This window comes from Drosophila tropicalis, unplaced genomic scaffold (genome assembly GCF_018151085.1).
Source record: "Drosophila tropicalis isolate 14030-0801.00 unplaced genomic scaffold, ASM1815108v1 contig_158, whole genome shotgun sequence".
In the NCBI taxonomy this organism is placed as follows: Eukaryota; Metazoa; Arthropoda; class Insecta; order Diptera; family Drosophilidae; genus Drosophila; species Drosophila tropicalis.
The window spans coordinates 8,937,900-8,958,729 of record NW_027172602.1 but is presented as its reverse complement, the minus strand read 5'-3'; the positions used below and the strand labels follow the sequence as shown (position 1 = coordinate 8,958,729).

At 41.9% G+C, this 20,830-nt stretch overlaps 2 protein-coding genes across 4 annotated transcripts; one reads left to right on the top strand and one right to left on the bottom strand.

Moving 5' to 3' along the window:
• The first annotated feature begins 44 nt into the window (after nt 1-44).
• Muc12Ea (Mucin 12Ea) lies at nt 45-10,494 on the top strand. The gene has a single exon (XM_068303797.1). The coding sequence runs from the start codon at nt 112-114 to the stop codon at nt 10,375-10,377; it is 10,266 nt and encodes a 3,421-aa protein (XP_068159898.1). The 5' UTR covers nt 45-111; the 3' UTR covers nt 10,378-10,494.
• Nucleotides 10,479-11,944, bottom strand: LOC137587398 (antigen 5 like allergen Cul n 1). 3 transcript variants are annotated; one of them, XM_068303799.1, is made up of 3 exons: nt 11,668-11,743; nt 10,983-11,618; nt 10,479-10,916 (listed from the first exon to the last, which is right to left on the bottom strand). In XM_068303799.1, the coding sequence occupies exons 2-3, from the start codon at nt 11,576-11,578 to the stop codon at nt 10,622-10,624; spliced, it is 891 nt and encodes a 296-aa protein (XP_068159900.1). In that variant the 5' UTR covers nt 11,579-11,618; nt 11,668-11,743; the 3' UTR covers nt 10,479-10,621. The 3 variants fall into 3 exon arrangements, with proteins under 3 accessions (XP_068159900.1, XP_068159901.1, XP_068159899.1); XM_068303800.1 differs by having other exon boundaries at nt 10,482-10,916; nt 10,983-11,597; nt 11,668-11,944; XM_068303798.1 differs by having other exon boundaries at nt 10,482-10,916; nt 10,983-11,602; nt 11,668-11,943.
• Nucleotides 11,945-20,830: the final 8,886 nt, after the last annotated feature.

Sequence of the window (20,830 nt, the reverse complement as noted above, 5' to 3'; positions counted from 1 at the left end):
TTAAATACTAGCCTTAGTGCGTGTGGCGAGACAGTGTAGAAAGTTTCGTTCAGCTGCACTGATCGAACACTATTCAGGATACTTGAATACTAATAGCAACACGTTGACAAGATGCAACTGTTTGTTCTATTTCTGCTGGCAGCTAGCAGCGCAGCGTTTACTCTCTTTGGGCCTCACATTCGCATAAGTCCTGGCCAACAACCCAATGAGATCATATTGCATTTTCGTAATCCTTGCAATAACAAAACTAGCTCAACAACCCTGAGGCCGCCACCACCGCCATGTAAATATCATCCAACTACGCCAGCCTGTGAGCATCGCATCACCAGCCCTGCTCCAACAAAGTGTAACCACCAAACGACAACACCAAAGGATTGTGGCCACGAAAAAACTACTCCGCACAATTGCGGTAGCGAAACAACAACACCACATAACTGTGACCATGAAACAACATCAACTAGGGCAACAACTCCAAAGCCAACATTTCATACAACAATAAGCACTAAAGAGACAACAACTCAAAAGACTACTCAAATATCTACTGAGTCAACCACACCTAAGACGACAAAGACTACTACAGTGAAAACTACGGAGTCCACAACTCCAAAGACCACTAAGCCGACAACAGTAAAGACTACTGAATCTACAACTCCAAAGACCACCAAGACTACCACAGACAAGTCCACGGAGTCCACAACTCCAAAGACCACCAAGACTACCACAGAAAAGTCAACGGAGTCTACAACTGCAAAGACCACAAAGCCGACAACAGTAAAGACTACAGAATCTACAACTCCAAAGACCACCAAGCCGACAACAGTAAAGACTACGGAATCTACAACTCCAAAGACCACCAAGACTACCACAGAAAAGTCCACGGAGTCCACAACTCCAAAGACCACTAAGCCGACAACAGTAAAGACTACTGAGTCTACAACTCCAAAGACCAACAAGACTACCACAGAAAAGTCCACGGAGCCTACAACTCCAAAGACCACTAAGCCGACAACAGTAAAGACTACGGAATCTACAACTCCAAAGACCACCAAGACTACCACAGAAAAGTCCACAGAGTCCACAACTCCAAAGACCACCAAGACTACCACAGAAAAGTCCACGGAGTCCACAACTCCAAAGACCACCAAGACTACCACAGAAAAGTCCACGACAACAGTAAAGACTACTGAATCTACAACTCCAAAGACCACCAAGACTACAACAGAAAAGTCCACGGAGTCTACAACTCCAAAGACCACTAAGCCGACAACAGTAAAGACTACGGAATCTACAACTCCAAAGACCACCAAGACTACCACAGAAAAGTCCACGGAGTCTACAACTCCAAAGACCACTAAGCCGACAACAGTAAAGACTACTGAGTCTACAACTCCAAAGACCACCAAGACAACCACAGAAAAGTCCACGGAGTCTACAACTCCAAAGACCACTAAGCCGACAACAGTAAAGACTACAGAATCTACAACTCCAAAGACCACCAAGACTACCACAGAAAAGTCCACGGAGTCCACGACTCCAAAGACCACTAAGCCGACAACAGTAAAGACTACAGAATCTACAACTCCAAAGACCACCAAGACTACCACAGAAAAGTCCACGGAGTCTACAACTCCAAAGACCACTAAGCCGACAACAGTAAAGACAACAGAATCTACAACTCCAAAGACCACCAAGACTACCACAGAAAAGTCCACGGAGTCTACAACTCCAAAGACCACCAAGCCGACAACAGTAAAGACTACGGAATCTACAACTCCAAAGACCACCAAGACTACCACAGAAAAGTCCACGGAATCTACAACTCCAAAGACCACTAAGCCGACAACAGTAAAGACTACTGAGTCTACAACTCCAAAGACCACCAAGACTACCACAGAAAAGTCCACGGAGTCCACAACTCCAAAGACCACTAAGCCGACAACAGTAAAGACTACTGAGTCTACAACTCCAAAGACCACCAAGACTACCACAGAAAGGTCCACGGAGTCCACAACTCCAAAGACCACCAAGACTACCACAGAAAAGTCCACGGAGTCTACAACTCCAAAGACGACTAAGCCGACAACAGTAAAGACTACAGAGTTTACAACTCCAAAGACCACCAAGCCGACAACAGTAAAGACTACGGAATCTACAACTCCAAAGACCACCAAGACTACCACAGAAAAGTCCACGGAGTCTACAACTCCAAAGACCACTAAGCCGACAACAGTAAAGACTACGGAATCTACAACTCCAAAGACCACCAAGACTACCACAGAAAAGTCCACGGAGTCCACAACTCCAAAGACCACCAAGACTACCACAGAAAAGTCCACGGAGTCCACAACTCAAAAGACCACAAAGCCGACAACAGTAAAGACTACAGAATCTACAACTCCAAAGACCACCAAGACTACCACAGAAAAGTCCACGGAGTCCACAACTCCAAAGACCACCAAGCCGACGACAGTAAAGACTACTGAATCTACAACTCCAAAGACCACTAAGCCGACAACAGTAAAGACTACTGAATCTACAACTCCAAAGACCACCAAGACTACCACAGAAAAGTCCACGGAGTCCACAACTCAAAAGACCACAAAGCCGACAACAGTAAAGACTACAGAATCTACAACTCCAAAGACCACCAAGACTACCACAGAAAAGTCCACGGAGTCCACAACTCCAAAGACCACTAAGCCGACAACAGTAAAGACTACTGAATCTACAACTCCAAAGACCACCAAGACTACCACAGAAAAGTCAACAGAGTCTACAACTCCAAAGACCACAAAGCCGACAACAGTAAAGACTACAGAAACTACAACTCCAAAGACCACCAAGCCGACAACAGTAAAGACTACGGAATCTACAACTCCAAAGACCACCAAGACTACCACAGAAAAGTCCACGGAGTCCACAACTCCAAAGACCTCTAAGCCGACAACAGTAAAGACAACAGAATCTACAACTCCAAAGACCACCAAGACTACCACAGAAAAGTCCACGGAGTCTACAACTCCAAAGACCACTAAGCCGACAACAGTAAAGACAACAGAATCTACAACTCCAAAGACCACCAAGACTACCACAGAAAAGTCCACGGAGTCTACAACTCCAAAGACCACTAAGCCGACAACAGTAAAGACTACTGAGTCTACAACTCCAAAGACCACCAAGACTACCACAGAAAAGTCCACGGAGTCTACAACTCCAAAGACCACTAAGCCGACAACAGTAAAGACTACTGAGTCTACAACACCAAAGACCACCAAGACTACCACAGAAAGGTCCACGGAGTCCACAACTCCAAAGACCACCAAGACTACCACAGAAAAGTCCACGGAGTCTACAACTCCAAAGACCACTAAGCCGACAACAGTAAAGACTACCGAGTCTACAACTCCAAAGACCACAAAGACTACCACAGAAAAGTCCACGGAGTCTACAACTCCAAAGACCACTAAGCCGACAACAGTAAAGACTACTGAGTCTACAACTCCAAAGACCACCAAGACTACCACAGAAAGGTCCACGGAGTCTACAACTCCAAAGACCACCAAGACTACCACAGAAAGGTCCACGGAGTCCACAACTCCAAAGACCACCAAGACTACCACAGAAAAGTCCACGGAGTCTACAACTCCAAAGACCACCAAGCCGACAACAGTAAAGACTACGGAATCTACAACTCCAAAGACCACAAAGACTACCACAGAAAAGTCCACGGAGTCCACAACTCCAAAGACCTCTAAGCCGACAACAGTAAAGACAACAGAATCTACAACTCCAAAGACCACCAAGACTACCACAGAAAAGTCCACGGAGTCTACAACTCCAAAGACCACTAAGCCGACAACAGTAAAGACAACAGAATCTACAACTCCAAAGACCACCAAGACTACCACAGAAAAGTCCACGGAGTCCACAACTCCAAAGACCTCTAAGCCGACAACAGTAAAGACAACAGAATCTACAACTCCAAAGACCACCAAGACTACCACAGAAAAGTCCACGGAGTCTACAACTCCAAAGACCACTAAGCCGACAACAGTAAAGACAACAGAATCTACAACTCCAAAGACCACCAAGACTACCACAGAAAAGTCCACGGAGTCTACAACTCCAAAGACCACTAAGCCGACAACAGTAAAGACTACTGAGTCTACAACTCCAAAGACCACCAAGACTACCACAGAAAAGTCCACGGAGTCTACAACTCCAAAGACCACTAAGCCGACAACAGTAAAGACTACTGAGTCTACAACACCAAAGACCACCAAGACTACCACAGAAAGGTCCACGGAGTCCACAACTCCAAAGACCACCAAGACTACCACAGAAAAGTCCACGGAGTCTACAACTCCAAAGACCACTAAGCCGACAACAGTAAAGACTACCGAGTCTACAACTCCAAAGACCACCAAGACTACCACAGAAAAGTCCACGGAGTCTACAACTCCAAAGACCACTAAGCCGACAACAGTAAAGACTACTGAGTCTACAACTCCAAAGACCACCAAGACTACCACAGAAAGGTCCACGGAGTCCACAACTCCAAAGACCACCAAGACTACCACAGAAAAGACCACGGAGTCTACAACTCCAAAGACCACTAAGCCGACAACAGTAAAGACTACAGAGTCTACAACTCCAAAGACCACCAAGCCGACAACAGTAAAGACTACGGAATCTACAACTCCAAAGACCACCAAGACAACCACAGAAAAGTCCACTGAGTCTACAACTCCAAAGACCACCAAGGCGACAACAGTAAAGACTACGGAATCTACAACTCCAAAGACCACCAAGACTACCACAGAAGAGTCCACGGAGTCTACAACTCCAAAGACCACTAAGCCGACAACAGTAAAGTCTACGGAATCTACAACTCCAAAGACCACCAAGACTACCACAGAAAAGTCCACGGAGTCCACAACTCCAAAGACCTCTAAGCCGACAACAGTAAAGACTACTGAATCTACAACTCCAAAGACCACCAAGACTACCACAGAAAAGTCAACGGAGTCTACAACTCCAAAGACCACAAAGCCGACAACAGTAAAGACTACAGAATCTACAACTCCGAAGACCACTAAGACGACAACAGTAAAGACTACGGAATCTACAACTAAAAAGACCACCAAGACTACCACAGAAAAGTCCACGGAGTCCACAACTCCAAAGACCTCTAAGCCGACAACAGTAAAGACTACGGAATCTACAACTCCAAAGACCACCAAGACTACCACAGAAAAGTCCACGGAGTCTACAACTCCAAAGACCACTAAGCCGACAACAGTAAAGACAACAGAATCTACAACTCCAAAGACCACCAAGACTACCACAGAAAAGTCCACGGAGTCTACAACTCCAAAGACCACTAAGACAACAACAGTAAAGACTACGGAATCTACAACTCCAAAGACCACCAAGACTACCACAGAAAAGTCCACGGAGTCTACTACTCCAAAGACCACTAAGCCGACAACAGTAAAGACTACTGAGTCTACAACTCCAAAGACCACCAAGACTACCACAGAAAAGTCTACGGAGTCTACAACTCCAAAGACCACTAAGCCGACAACAGTAAAGACTACTGAGTCTACAACTCCAAAGACCACCAAGACTACCACAGAAAGGTCTACGGAGTCCACAACTCCAAAGACCACCAAGACTACCACAGAAAAGTCCACGGAGTCTACAACTCCAAAGACCACTAAGCCGACAACAGTAAAGACTACCGAGTCTACAACTCCAAAGACCACCAAGACTACCACAGAAAAGTCTACGGAGTCTACAACTCCAAAGACCACTAAGCCGACAACAGTAAAGACTACTGAGTCTACAACTCCAAAGACCACCAAGACTACCACAGAAAGGTCCACGGAGTCCACAACTCCAAAGACCACCAAGACTACCACAGAAAAGACCACGGAGTCTACAACTCCAAAGACCACTAAGCCGACAACAGTAAAGACTACAGAGTCTACAACTCCAAAGACCACCAAGCCGACAACAGTAAAGACTACGGAATCTACAACTCCAAAGACCACCAAGACAACCACAGAAAAGTCCACGGAGTCTACAACTCCAAAGACCACTAAGCCGACAACAGTAAAGACTACTGAGTCTACAACTCCAAAGACCACCAAGACTACAACAGAAAAGTCCACGGAGTCTACAACTCCAAAGACCACTAAGCCGACAACAGTACAGACTACAGAATCTACAACTCCAAAGACCACCAAGACTACCACAGAAAAGTCTACGGAGTCCACAACTCCAAAGACCACTAAGCCGACAACAGTAAAGACTACTGAGTCTACAACTCCAAAGACCACCAAGACTACAACAGAAAAGTCCACGGAGTCTACAACTCCAAAGACCACTAAGCCAACAACAGTAAAGACTACGGAATCTACAACTCCAAAGACCACCAAGACTACCACGGAAAAGTCCACGGAGCCCACAACTCCAAAGACCGCTAAGCCGACAACAGAAAAGTCCACGGAGTCTACAACTCCAAAGACCACTAAGCCGACAACAGTAAAGACTACAGAGTCTACAACTCCAAAGACCACTAAGCCGACAACAGTAAAGACTACAGAATCTACAACTCCAAAGACCACCAAGCCGACAACAGTAAAGACTACGGAATCTACAACTCCAAAGACCACCAAGACTACCACAGAAAAGTCCACAGAGTCTACAACTCCAAAGACCACTAAGCCGACAACAGAAAAGTCCACAGAGTCTTCAACTCCAAAGACCACAAAGCCGACAACTGTAAAGACTACAGAATCTACAACTCCAAAGACCACCAAGACTACCACAGAAAAGTCAACGGAGTCTACAACTCCAAAGACCACAAAGCCGACAACAGTTAAGACTACAGAATCTACAACTCCAAAGACCACCAAGCCGACAACAGTAAAGACTACGGAATCTACAACTCCAAAGACCACCAAGACTACCACAGAAAAGTCCACGGAGTCCACAACTCCAAAGACCACTAAGCCGACAACAGTAAAGACTACAGAATCTACAACTCCAAAGACCACCAAGACTACCACAGAAAAGTCCACGGAGTCCACAACTCCAAAGACCACTAAGCCGACAACAGTAAAGACTACTGAGTCTACAACTCCAAAGACTACCAAGACTACCACAGAAAAGTCCACGGAGTCCACAACTCCAAAGACCACTAAGCCGACAACAGTAAAGACTACTGAGTCTACAACTCCAAAGACCACCAAGAGTACCACAGAAAAGTCCACGGAGTCTACAACTCCAAAGACCACTAAGCCGACAACAGTAAAGACTACAGAATCTACAACTCCAAAGATCACCAAGACTACCACAGAAAAGTCCACGGAGTCTACAACTCCAAAGACCACTAAGCCGACAACAGTAAAGACTACAGAATCTACAACTCCAAAGACCACCAAGACTACCACAGAAAAGTCCACGGAGTCCACAACTCCAAAGACCACTAAGCCGACAACAGTAAAGACTACAGAATCTACAACTCCAAAGACCACCAAGACTACCACAGAAAAGTCCACGGAGTCCACAACTCCAAAGACCACTAAGCCGACAACAGTAAAGACTACGGAATCTTCAACTCCAAAGACTACCAAGACTACCACAGAAAAGTCCACGGAGTCCACAACTCCAAAGACCACAAAGCCGACAACAGTAAAGACTACAGAATCTACAACTCCAAAGACCACCAAGACTACCACAGAAAAGTCCACGGAGTCTACAACTCCAAAGACCACCAAGACTACCACAGAAAAGTCCACGGAGTCCACAACTCCAAAGACCACAAAGCCGACAACAGTAAAGACTACAGAATCTACAACTCCAAAGACCACCAAGACTACCACAGAAAAGTTCACAGAGTCTACAACTCCAAAGACCACTAAGCCGACAACAGTAAAGACTACGGAATCTACAACTCCAAAGACCACCAAGACAACCACAGAAAAGTCCACAGAGTCTACAACTCCAAAGACCACCAAGACTACCACAGAAAAGTCCACGGAGTCTACAACTCCAAAGACCACCAAGACTACCACAGAAAAGTCCACGGAGTCCACAACTCCAAAGACCACAAAGCCGACAACAGTAAAGACTACAGAATCTACAACTCCAAAGACCACCAAGACTACCACAGAAAAGTCCACGGAGTCTACAACTCCAAAGACCACTAAGCCGACAACAGTAAAGACTACTGAGTCTACAACTCCAAAGACCACCAAGACTACAACAGAAAAGTCCACGGAGTCTACAACTCCAAAGACCACTAAGCCGACAACAGTAAAGACTACAGAGTCTACAACTCCAAAGACCACCAAGCCGACAACAGTAAAGACTACGGAATCTACAACTCCAAAGACCACCAAGACAACCACAGAAAAGTCAACGGAGTCTACAACTCCAAAGACCACAAAGCCGACAACAGTTAAGACTACTGAGTCTACAACACCAAAGACCACCAAGACTACCACAGAAAGGTCCACGGAGTCCACAACTCCAAAGACCACCAAGACTACCACAGAAAAGTCCACGGAGTCTACAACTCCAAAGACCACTAAGCCGACAACAGTAAAGACTACCGAGTCTACAACTCCAAAGACCACCAAGACTACCACAGAAAAGTCCACGGAGTCTACAACTCCAAAGACCACTAAGCCGACAACAGTAAAGACTACTGAGTCTACAACTCCAAAGACCACCAAGACTACCACAGAAAGGTCCACGGAGTCCACAACTCCAAAGACCACCAAGACTACCACAGAAAAGTCCACGGAGTCTACAACTCCAAAGACCACTAAGCCGACAACAGTAAAGACTACCGAGTCTACAACTCCAAAGACCACAAAGACTACCACAGAAAAGTCCACGGAGTCTACAACTCCAAAGACCACTAAGCCGACAACAGTAAAGACTACTGAGTCTACAACTCCAAAGACCACCAAGACTACCACAGAAAGGTCCACGGAGTCTACAACTCCAAAGACCACCAAGACTACCACAGAAAGGTCCACGGAGTCCACAACTCCAAAGACCACCAAGACTACCACAGAAAAGTCCACGGAGTCTACAACTCCAAAGACCACCAAGCCGACAACAGTAAAGACTACGGAATCTACAACTCCAAAGACCACAAAGACTACCACAGAAAAGTCCACGGAGTCCACAACTCCAAAGACCTCTAAGCCGACAACAGTAAAGACAACAGAATCTACAACTCCAAAGACCACCAAGACTACCACAGAAAAGTCCACGGAGTCTACAACTCCAAAGACCACTAAGCCGACAACAGTAAAGACTACAGAATCTACAACTCCAAAGATCACCAAGACTACCACAGAAAAGTCCACGGAGTCTACAACTCCAAAGACCACTAAGCCGACAACAGTAAAGACTACAGAATCTACAACTCCAAAGACCACCAAGACTACCACAGAAAAGTCCACGGAGTCCACAACTCCAAAGACCACTAAGCCGACAACAGTAAAGACTACAGAATCTACAACTCCAAAGACCACCAAGACTACCACAGAAAAGTCCACGGAGTCCACAACTCCAAAGACCACTAAGCCGACAACAGTAAAGACTACGGAATCTTCAACTCCAAAGACTACCAAGACTACCACAGAAAAGTCCACGGAGTCCACAACTCCAAAGACCACAAAGCCGACAACAGTAAAGACTACAGAATCTACAACTCCAAAGACCACCAAGACTACCACAGAAAAGTCCACGGAGTCTACAACTCCAAAGACCACCAAGACTACCACAGAAAAGTCCACGGAGTCCACAACTCCAAAGACCACAAAGCCGACAACAGTAAAGACTACAGAATCTACAACTCCAAAGACCACCAAGACTACCACAGAAAAGTCCACGGAGTCTACAACTCCAAAGACCACCAAGACTACCACAGAAAAGTCCACGGAGTCCACAACTCCAAAGACCACAAAGCCGACAACAGTAAAGACTACAGAATCTACAACTCCAAAGACCACCAAGACTACCACAGAAAAGTTCACAGAGTCTACAACTCCAAAGACCACTAAGCCGACAACAGTAAAGACTACGGAATCTACAACTCCAAAGACCACCAAGACAACCACAGAAAAGTCCACAGAGTCTACAACTCCAAAGACCACCAAGACTAGCACAGAAAAGTCCACAGAGTCTACAACTCCAAAGACCACTAAGTCTACCACTTCGAGATCTACTGAATCCTCACCCACAACGGCATCAGCTGAGACTACTTCGTCGTCCTTACCTCCATTCAACATTTTCGAGGTCGAGACATCCACTGTGGAAAATGACGAAACCGATATAACTGATTATTAATTTGTATATGACATAAATGTTTATAGCTCAAGATTATTTTTTAATGATATTAAACATTCGTTTATTAAGCTTTGTAAAATACTAAACTAAAAATATATATCTGTCTTATAAAAATAATTTCTTGATGTTTAGATATTAGAAAAATTTACTTTGACATGACTGTATGATGTTTATGAAAAAAAAAAAAATAATAATAATTACATACATATAATACAGATTTGAAATCATGGTAAGATGCTGACTTTTAAAGCGGTACATTGTTGTCCAGCATATTATCATCTTCGAGACTTTCCTCACTGGCATCATCAACTTTCCAATCGCATAGTGATGGAAACTTCTCACTGACACGATTCAATTGACACTTAGAGGCTGGAGGACCCGTCTGATAGATGGACTCATTGAAAATGTTGTTGTAGTCGTAATTGCAGGTCAACATGAACTGGAAGCGATTGGATTTGGATTCAAGGAAATGCACAGCGGCACAACCAACACGATGCGCACGATCCGAGACCAGCATTGTAAAGTGGCCAATTTTTTTACTAAAAGCAATGATTCAAAATACTTTAGATAATCGGCCGAATTTAGAAATTGAACTAAGGACTCACTTTTCTGGATGTAAATGATAGCTATCAATGAAACTTTGATCGGCATCTAGATACTCTTTAAACCAATTGAGCACAAACGATTTCATGCGCTTGGAATGCGACTTGAATTCCCGTCCTATCCAGAAATAACCAATATTCTGTCCACTGATCTTAAAACGAGGTGTATTCCGGCATTTGTCATGAGCGAACTGACAGCGTTTGGCATGTAGTCCGGCTAGGTATTCCAGTTCGGAATCCCAGTGCATCAGGGGCATATGAGAGGCACTTTTATAGCCAGGTAAATCACCGCTAGCTATTTTCGATCTAGCCAAATTGTGCATATCCAGGAGCAGCTGTTTTCGGCGATCACTCATGTCCAATAGCTTTGGCTGGGGGCCACAACGAACCGCATCAAAACTGCCATTATTATGGCAAGCAATGTGTGGCACTTGCACCGTATGGGTTCCATTATACAACGCGCACAAAGAGTCGAGGCAGTAATCGGAACTCTGGGCCTCGGTTGAATTGATTGATTGAAGGATTATTAGTAGCACTGCAGCCGGGACGAGGAGGTGGTTAAAGCCACCGGCACTGCACTTGCTCGATAATCTCAACATCTCGACGTTTAACCAGCAACTGAGCTTAGGTCGTATACGGCTTTTGGCTTATGAATGAATGAATGGGCTTTTAGATGTACTAAACTCACCTGCGTTGACGATTTCTACAACGACGCGTCGTCTGCTGCTGCCGCCGTGTGTTGATGCCAATGTTGTTGCTGCTCTCTGTTTCGGTTTCTGTTTGTGCTTCGTCTTTGGGCCACTGATTAGGGTTGGGAAAAGTGGTAACCGTCCCTGGCTTCGTTAGAATCTCTTGCGTAGAATTCCCCTTAGAGCTCCAGGCGGTGCACTAAACCGGTCGGAAGCAAAATCGCGGCGTTCGTTGTAATCAACACCCAGTGTGGGAAAAATGCTTGCTTCAAGGCAGTTGGTTTTAAGTGGTCAAGTTGGGGGAATTATTGGCCAGTCAGCGATTACAGAATAGCGCAAACAAAAAAAAGTAAAAGAAACATAATAATGCTGAAAGAATAATCAAAAAGAGACGTCAGAAAGACCGAAACAGAAACGTGCCTCACACCTAATCGGCATTAATTAATGCTTCGCCTCATTCACACTAAAAATAAAAAGCTACAAAAAGAAAAAAACAGAAACAAAAAACAATAACAAAGTATGCATAATAAAAAAGAGTAATGAAATGAATAAAAAAAAAGAAGAATACTAAAATATATATATGTATGTATATACTTATAAACATGAATAGACCCTCGAGTGACAGACGGCTCGAGAAAAGAAACGGTTCATTTCAATGATCCACATACGATCAACACGTAGGGCATTGCCATTGATGCCTAACGAGATAACTTTCAGCATTTGCTTGTTAACCTACTTGTTAATCATCATGTATCATTTTAGCTTTTATCTAGTTTTCTTTCCAGCCTGGCCAGACTGTAAATCATATAAGTTGAGTAAGTTGTTTTTCCATCATATTTCCCCGTCGTTAGCCCGTAAATAAAATTCTCATTATTGAATTCCCATTTTCAATGCAATATTCAATGGGGTTTTTAATTATTTATTTTGCTAGCCAACTGTTACCCCGTATCGGCAGGTATAAATGAAATGTTGCATCATTTGAAATACGTATTAAGATCAGAATTGAAATCAAAATGTTAAAATCTAATCAACTTGTCATATGGGAGTACTACCATAAGTTATGATGACTTAGATCCATGGATAAACTATGCAAGAATTTTCGAAATGAATATATGAATAGTTAATCTATTGGCTTGTATTAATTGGACCAATAAACAATCATTTCAATTGCTTTAATTGGGTATACAAATGTCGACTAACAAATGATAAATCAACTTGACAATCAACTCAAATATAAATTGATCAAGTCTTAACCATAGTAATCATACTGGATACATATGTATGTATTTATCGTATCTGTATGTGTGCAGATTATCATCGGTGCTCATAATTCATATGAAAAGTTTTAAGTACTAATGCTTTTTAACTGCTTTCACAATAAACTTTTAGCTAATTTCATATTACTGCAATTGCAATTAAAGATCTCTTTTTAAATGACCCCCGCCGACTTGACTCAACTTTTAGCTGAACTCACACCGACTCAACATGACTTGACTCGGTCAAGTTAGCCAAATGTGGAAATGAGACTGAGTGAACAAGCTAATGAGTGAATGACTGAGTGAGTGAGTGAGTGACTGAATGGGCATGTGGCTACTGACTACTGACTAAGGTGTATAATTTGCATAAAAAATGATTAATCACGCAACAATTAATCGCTGACGGCGCTTTCTTGACGCTGCAGTCTTGTACTCGCACATATATATGTACATACACATGACGAAATTCGTTAAAGTTGACCAAAGAATAAGATATTCTTATGCTGTCTCTGTTTTAGATGATATTCGGTATGACCCTTGAGACTCCATCATTGCCCTCCTATTATTGGTAAGCAGCACATTATGCAGGTTCTTTCATCGCCTATTTGTAGTTATTTCTCTTAGTGTATTATTAGCTATTTATAGAATTTTGAAAATAATGAATACATACAGAAGATTTTGGACAGAACAAACAATCAATATATACATACATACATACATACAAATATGTAGTTAAGTATGTATTGTTGCTGGTGCTGAATGATTGGCAACATAATCTTCGTTTCATGTTTTAATAAATGGCAATCAGCATATTTTGTGTTTTGTTGCACTTCCTTATTTGTGTAAATTGTGAAGAAGGCGGGAAGCTCAACGTCACGTTTAGCGTTTCCATACAATGGTTGGAGATAGGGGCAAGGGTGGAAGAGGCGAGGAAATAAAACGAATAAAGAATGAATTGGCCGACCCCTCGAGGGAGGGATGGGATATTCACGTACTTGGGTAATTAGTAAAAATGTGCCAAATATATCAACATTTTATTGGTGTATAGAAATCTATTACGATTCATTTTGAAATTTTTACTTGACTAATGCAAATTTATTCAAATTCTAAAACCAGGCCCAGTGATATTTGGCTCAGTATAATAAGAAAGTTAAGGGATGACTTTCCGAAAGCGCTCTATAAATAAAAGAATAGCAGATTCGGAAAGTCAATGGCTTCAGAGGATGAAGTGTTATACCAAAGTGCCAAAAAAGTACCCAACGATTCTTCTTGGACCCCATAACCGATATTCATTTTCGATTAGCACATCAGGCCCTCTGTTCCTTGGATATCGGATACTTTCGGGAATAAAGTAAGAGTAATTGGTTTACTTTCAAACAATGACTTATGGATCGAGCTGCTTGTGATTTTGCGCAACAATGTGGCGACATAACGTGATGTGTTTATGCAGTTACATGGTATGTATTTATATAAATGGTAGGTTGTATGTATGTATGTTCTTACATAAATGGCAAATTGCTGGCTTAATGATGATTGACAGCATAATTAGCATTGTTTGCCTTCGATGCTAATGATCATCGTTGGTAGTAGCAGTCAACAGCCAACAGCATCTGCACTTCCTTGTTTTATCATCATTATCGACTTTGTCATGGTCGTGGTCATGTATCGTATCGTGTCGTGGCCTGTGACCTTAGCAATTAGCCGCCAAAGCTGCCAAGACATAATTACACTATGCGGCCCTCTCTTGTGGTCCTTCCCAACCTTTCGCTTCCTCGCCTCTGCAAAATACAACTGGTTGCTTTAGCATAGTCTTCCCTGGAGAACCCTTTCCATTCACATTTTACTCCTTTCAAGCATTACCCATTGGTTAGTTTTGTGGGTGTGTGTGTGTCTGTGTGTAAAAATTAGTCATGGGTTTGCACATACACACACAACAAATTACGCATACGTCAAGTGGGTTTTGTGTTGCTGGTTTTCATATTTAATATTTCAAAGCCTATGTATGTATGCATATTTTTTGGTTTGCTGGTTGTCAGCCAGTTGTCAGGTGTTTGTTCTTTTCCCCAAAAAACAGAATTTTGTTGGCTGCATTTCATTTTCATTTCATTAAATTTAATTTAGCTTTGCTGTGTCCGTCTCTGGATATGCGTATGTGTGTGTGTGTGTGTGTATTTGTCTATTTGCACTAATTAAATTCATGCTAAAATTTTTCTAATTAAAAGTTTACTAATGAAATTTATGCAGCTGCTGTATGTCTGTAAGCCCAAAAGTCGCGCTTTCAATTAAAAATCGCCATGGCAAATATATAAAAATATGTGTGACGAGTGGTTGGTGGGAGAGAAACTGGATGGATGGGGTTAAGGGGACAATATCTTACACACCGACACATACACAAATTAGATTTGTATTAAAATTGCATTTTTGTGGTTAGCATTTTCCACTGCATTTTTGCAGTTTATTTCATTTGATTTTCACAGGCCACGTAATGTGTTTTTTTTTTCTCTTCTTACTTTTTTATACACATTTTTTTAGTGTTTGGGTTTTGGTTGTTTTTTTATGGTTACTTTTTTTTGTCACTGTCGTTGTTTTTCGTCGAGTTAATGCAATCAAATGTGGCATAATTAAAAACTAATATCATAATATTAGCCGTCTGTAAATAAATGGCGCTGAATTTGATTTTAATTTGCCATATGACTGGCACATAAATCAATCACAAAACTAGAGAAACAAAACAATACGAATACAAAATTGGTAATTGCGTTTTCGAAGAGATGGAAAATCAATATTGGTCAAGTCTGTGCAATATTTATATACTCCTTTATCCTGGAACATTCCCAAAACGAGGTTTAAAAGAATTTGATTGATTTCCTTTAATTCCTTTTCCTTCTTTAATTCCTTAAAACTAATTCTTAGTTTAATGGACATATATTAAATGGTATAATGACATGTTTTATTTTACATGTATGTACCTTTTATTCCATAATGTCGAGAGGGAATTACGCCTTCTCTGTCTCACCACCGACTCGTCTCCTTTTCCCACCAACACCATTTTATATATAGGTACATATGTATGTATGTCTGCTCCAGTACGTGAGGCAGACAATGGCAAATATATATTCCACAAAGATATATATGTAGGTATGTATAAATCGAATAACAAAATCTCAGCCATTATTTGGTATTATTGGTTGTAAACGAATTTTTCCAAATGCAAGCCAGCAAAATGTCTTTAAAATCTGTCTCTCTCTCTCTCTCTCTCTCTACTCAAGATGAAAAACGAAAAGGCATAAAAAAAGAAAAGCTAAGGGAAAAGAACGAGTTTAGATTAAAAAAAATAAAAATGAAACAAGGGCGGGAGAGTGGTTGACCAGTAAGGCGCTGGAGCGCTGGGGCGTTGAGGCAGCCTTTGCACGTCTTTGGCTTGTGCCAATAAAGCGCAACAAGAACCTAAACTGGCCAGGCTCAATACCAAGTACAGAAGCATGTGCAAGACTGAGACCCCATACCAGATTCTGTACAAAGTCGTGTCAATATTTCGGCATTGGTTCTTAGTATGTGTGTTTTCCTGTCTCCGTTTCTCTTTTACTCTCTATCTCTCTGGAGGCGTTTGCTTCTTGTCCAGCATCAGGAATATTGATGCCTGCGAAGCGTGCCGCTGGGAATGCCATGTGCCATGTGCCTTCAGCTCGTTTCCCTCCCCAAATACAGCCGGAAAGGACTGAGAACTCTAAGACTACTACTGTCTTACCGCAAGACTGGGCTACATAAATTAGCGACAGGCTGTTGTTCTTGCCTTGCTGCCTTGTGTTAAATCTATGTGCTTATATGTTCACATACTTATATATAGCTATAGTATGTATGTATGTTTGTATGGTTGCATATAGAAACGGTGCGTAAAAAATGTTGCGGCTAGCTAGGCAGCTGCCTTATATTGCGGCAAGTAGTTTATCAAAGTGTCGGTGTTGGTTGTTCATGATGATGATGCGTTGTGTGTTCTGGGGGCCATCACTGCGTATACGTTACGTTATGTTATGTTAGGCAGCAGAGCGCTGCTGTTGCACATCACGTGACTTGCCAGCCAAATGAAAGTTACTTTCAGTTCCGCGTCAGATGGCCATATAACCAAAACATAGCCAAAACTATGCTGTAATTGACTTGCCCTCTGTCTTTGAACAGAATGAAATAAGAGTCTTATACTTTCTTTAATCGCCCGTTTAATTCCTAGAGATAAAGTCAATTGTCATATATCTAAAATTTCCTTTCAAACCATGTGAGCCCCTGAAATCTTTAGCTGAAGGCAAATATTAAACCGTCTCAAAGAATAAGCTCAACTATTTCCTTTAAGCCAATAACTATTTCATCTGCAAACGATTCGATTAATTCAACTGATTCGATTGTTATAATATAATTAATAGATTATCTAGTAAAAACTAATCCTAACGAAATGACATTAAATGAAATAAGCATAATTAATACGCACATAGAACAAATGAAAATCATCTGTACTAGGGTGTACCATGATGCTTTGGTCTAATTTAAGTTGATGGCATAGTTTATGCGTTGACAGAGGAACTTATTTGGCTTCTTTAGTGATGCGGACGCGATGTTAAGGGGCAAGCTAAAGAAATAGAGTCTGTCTCTGTGTAATAAATATGACTGTGAGTCATAAAAATGTATGAGACGCAGTTGTCAGTCAGAAGGCATGAATTTTATGGTAAGACTGTGTGTGTGTGTGTGTGACAAGGACAATCATTACGTGTTGGCGCTGTGGAGCAGCTGAATGCTCCATCTCTCTACATCTTTCTCTCTATCTCTCGCCCATCTCCCGCTTCTTGTCTTAGAAGTGGCCACGTGTTTACATGCGTTCTAGCCATAAAGTAACACCAACAAACGCACTTTACAGCCGCCGACACTTCCATCGACACCGCCTTCTTCTTCGTCCTTCCTTCGAAATGACCGACAAATGGTATACGGGATGGGGATAGCCTGGCTGCTGTTTCTTATTGGTGTTCCTTAGGTGACTTCTCAGGGTTCATGTTAAATTTTTAATGAAAAGTCGCAGCATAGAAAATGGCAAAAGTTAAATTTATGACAAGGATCTGCTAGACACACACACACACAATTAGAGGGAGAGACAGAGAGAAAACGAGAGAGGGACTGAAAATCTTTTTTCACCGTTTTTTATTTTTTATATGCAGGTCATGACCAGCTTTTGATTAGTTGCGATTGGTCGCAGTTGTTGATGGAGGCAACAAAATCCAAGATAAAGACTACCCAAAAGAAAATTTTGTTCATGAAATGCGTATAAAGGGAGAAACTTAAAGGAAAATCCTTTACCCTTTATCGTCAAAAAGAGACATGAATTGAACATCCACGAAAATGTTTTTCAACAGGTCTTAAATGCAATCTACAAATAAAGGATATTAAAATATTGCGAGCAAATACATATGTATATAAATTTATTAGTTCATTTCATCTATAAGTAATAGCTTTCTGTTCCATAAGTCATTGGGTATGGAACCTTTGGTAACTTTTTAGTATCCAAAAGTTTTTATTTATAATGCAATAAACTTATGACCCTCAAAGTGTGGACACTCTCTCTTGTTAACTTGACAAAAGATTTTCCATGAAATGTGGATCTTAAATCGAATTTGTTTGATGATTGATATTTGTATGGGGCAAAAGCTTTATCACGTTTTTCGATTAGGTCATAGGTCAGGGAAACTCAAGTGCTTCACCCATAGCCGCTTTGCTACTCTTGGAATTTCCCAAATGATTGAATGAATTGAAATGTCTTTTGCATTGTTTGTGTGTGTTTTACCCAAATGAGCCGCAAATTGTAAGCATTTTATGCACTGGAAGTTGCTCATTAATACACCCATACACACACACACGCACACAGGCATATGTAGAGGTATACAGATTATTGGCAACTTCATTGAATTTGACAGTGAAATATTCTAGTTATTATAAATCATTTGCCATTTGTGCCATTGTTTTTGTTCTTATTGTTGGTTGTTGTTAGTTAGGATATTGCATTTTGAGTGCTAGGCACATCAATGAGAAATTTGCTTAGCCAATTTGTTAAATGCGTCAGCACACACACACGATGTATTTATGTATTACATACACATATCGAACACAAAAAGGAAGGAAAATCGGTCAAAATACCAAAAAGTGGACAGGCTGCGGCCAGGCACTGAAGTCCATCCATGTCCATGTCCATGTTCGTGTCCTGGCTGTTAAGTGCAGCACGCAAATAAATCATAAAATATTTAGTTGGGAAATTTATACACAACCTGTGTGTGTGTGTGTCTCTCTGTTAGGTTCAAGCGAGTGAGCGATAGTGAGCGAGCGAGAGGAACATATAGCAATATTTTTGGCAAACAGCCAAAAAGGCAAAAAACATTAAAATCTTTGACTTTAAGCTTATATTGTTGCTGTCGTTATTGTTGTTGTTGTTGCAATTGCGTTAAAGCAATTAAGTGCAACTTTGATGCACAACAAACACATACACACACACACACACACACAAACACACACATGCGCTTTTGAGCAATAAAACGTGGCCAGCATATGGCAGCATCCGTGCCCACATCTTTGCGGCAAATGGAAAATTATCAAGACGCATATCGTAAAAACAAACATGTGAAAATATGAAGATAAATTGCATGCCCCACGACCTTAGGGCGTGTCATACAGTCATACACCTGTCACAGTCCCACCTGTCACCTTGTAACCTTTCCTTGGCGTCTCATCAGCAGAAAATATATTCAGAAATGCCTCATGATGCAAATTGTATAATAGAGATCTTGGTTTTGAAGATCTTCCAATGAAAACTTTAAGTAGCCTTATAGATAATATTTAAGAGCTTAAAAACCTAATATGGCTCTCTCAAGAGAGAAAGTCACTCATTTGGATCCTACACATGAAAAAAATGTATACTAGGATTGTTTTCTTCTTCTCTTTGGCATTTATTTTGGGGATTTCTTCTTGCCCTTTTCTACTTAAAACGAATTTGTATGACTTTATATTTACCTCAAAGATTTATGGGTCAATGACTGCAAAATGAAGATGGCTTCTTTTCGATATTCATTTTGATTAAATTGGGTTTCAATCAACTTTAAGTCATTTAGGTATGCGGGGGTAATGTGTGTGTGTGTGCAGATTTAATACAGATTGTTGTGTTAATTTGTTGATTGCAAGCAAAAAAAAAAAACAGCAAAAAGGGATCAAAAATGGCGACAATTATCCACTTCGTCTGTATATATGTATGCGTGTGAGTGAAAGGCTGTATGTGTGTGTGTGTGTGTGTGTGGGCATAGTCAATACCGACTAATTGCGCTTAACAAGCCAGGGGTGGGGTAAAAACCGATGTAGAAGTAGAAGCAACCGCAGGCAGTGGGCAAAAAAGTAACCAAAGATGACCAAAGATGACACAAAAAAAGGAAACGAAAAAAAGGAATGGGTAGAAAATGGAGAGAAAACTGGCCACAGTCTGGATAGAAGAAGCAGCAGCAACTGTTTGGTCATGCCAAAGTGGGTGTAGATGTGAGTGTGCGTGGCTGACCAGTGGCTCTACGGTGGTTGGATAGGGTGCAGGAGGCGGTGGAGGTGGTGGTGGATGTGGGGTCGCACTGTTGGTTGGCCAGACTGATGATAACACGCTCCTAATGGACTTGACATGCAAATTGTCATCATCAGCAGTTGCAGCTGCAACAGCATCAGCAGCATCAGCGTGGGCCAAGGGGCGTGGCAAGTTGGCTCTTGGCTTGGATTTTCGATTGTTGATTACCTTGTAGTAGTAGAAGCAGCAGCAGCAGCAGAAGCAGCAGCAGCCATTTCAGCAGCATCTGCTGGTGGCAAATTGCATTAGGCAAACAATTGAATCCAGTTTCGTGTTCTT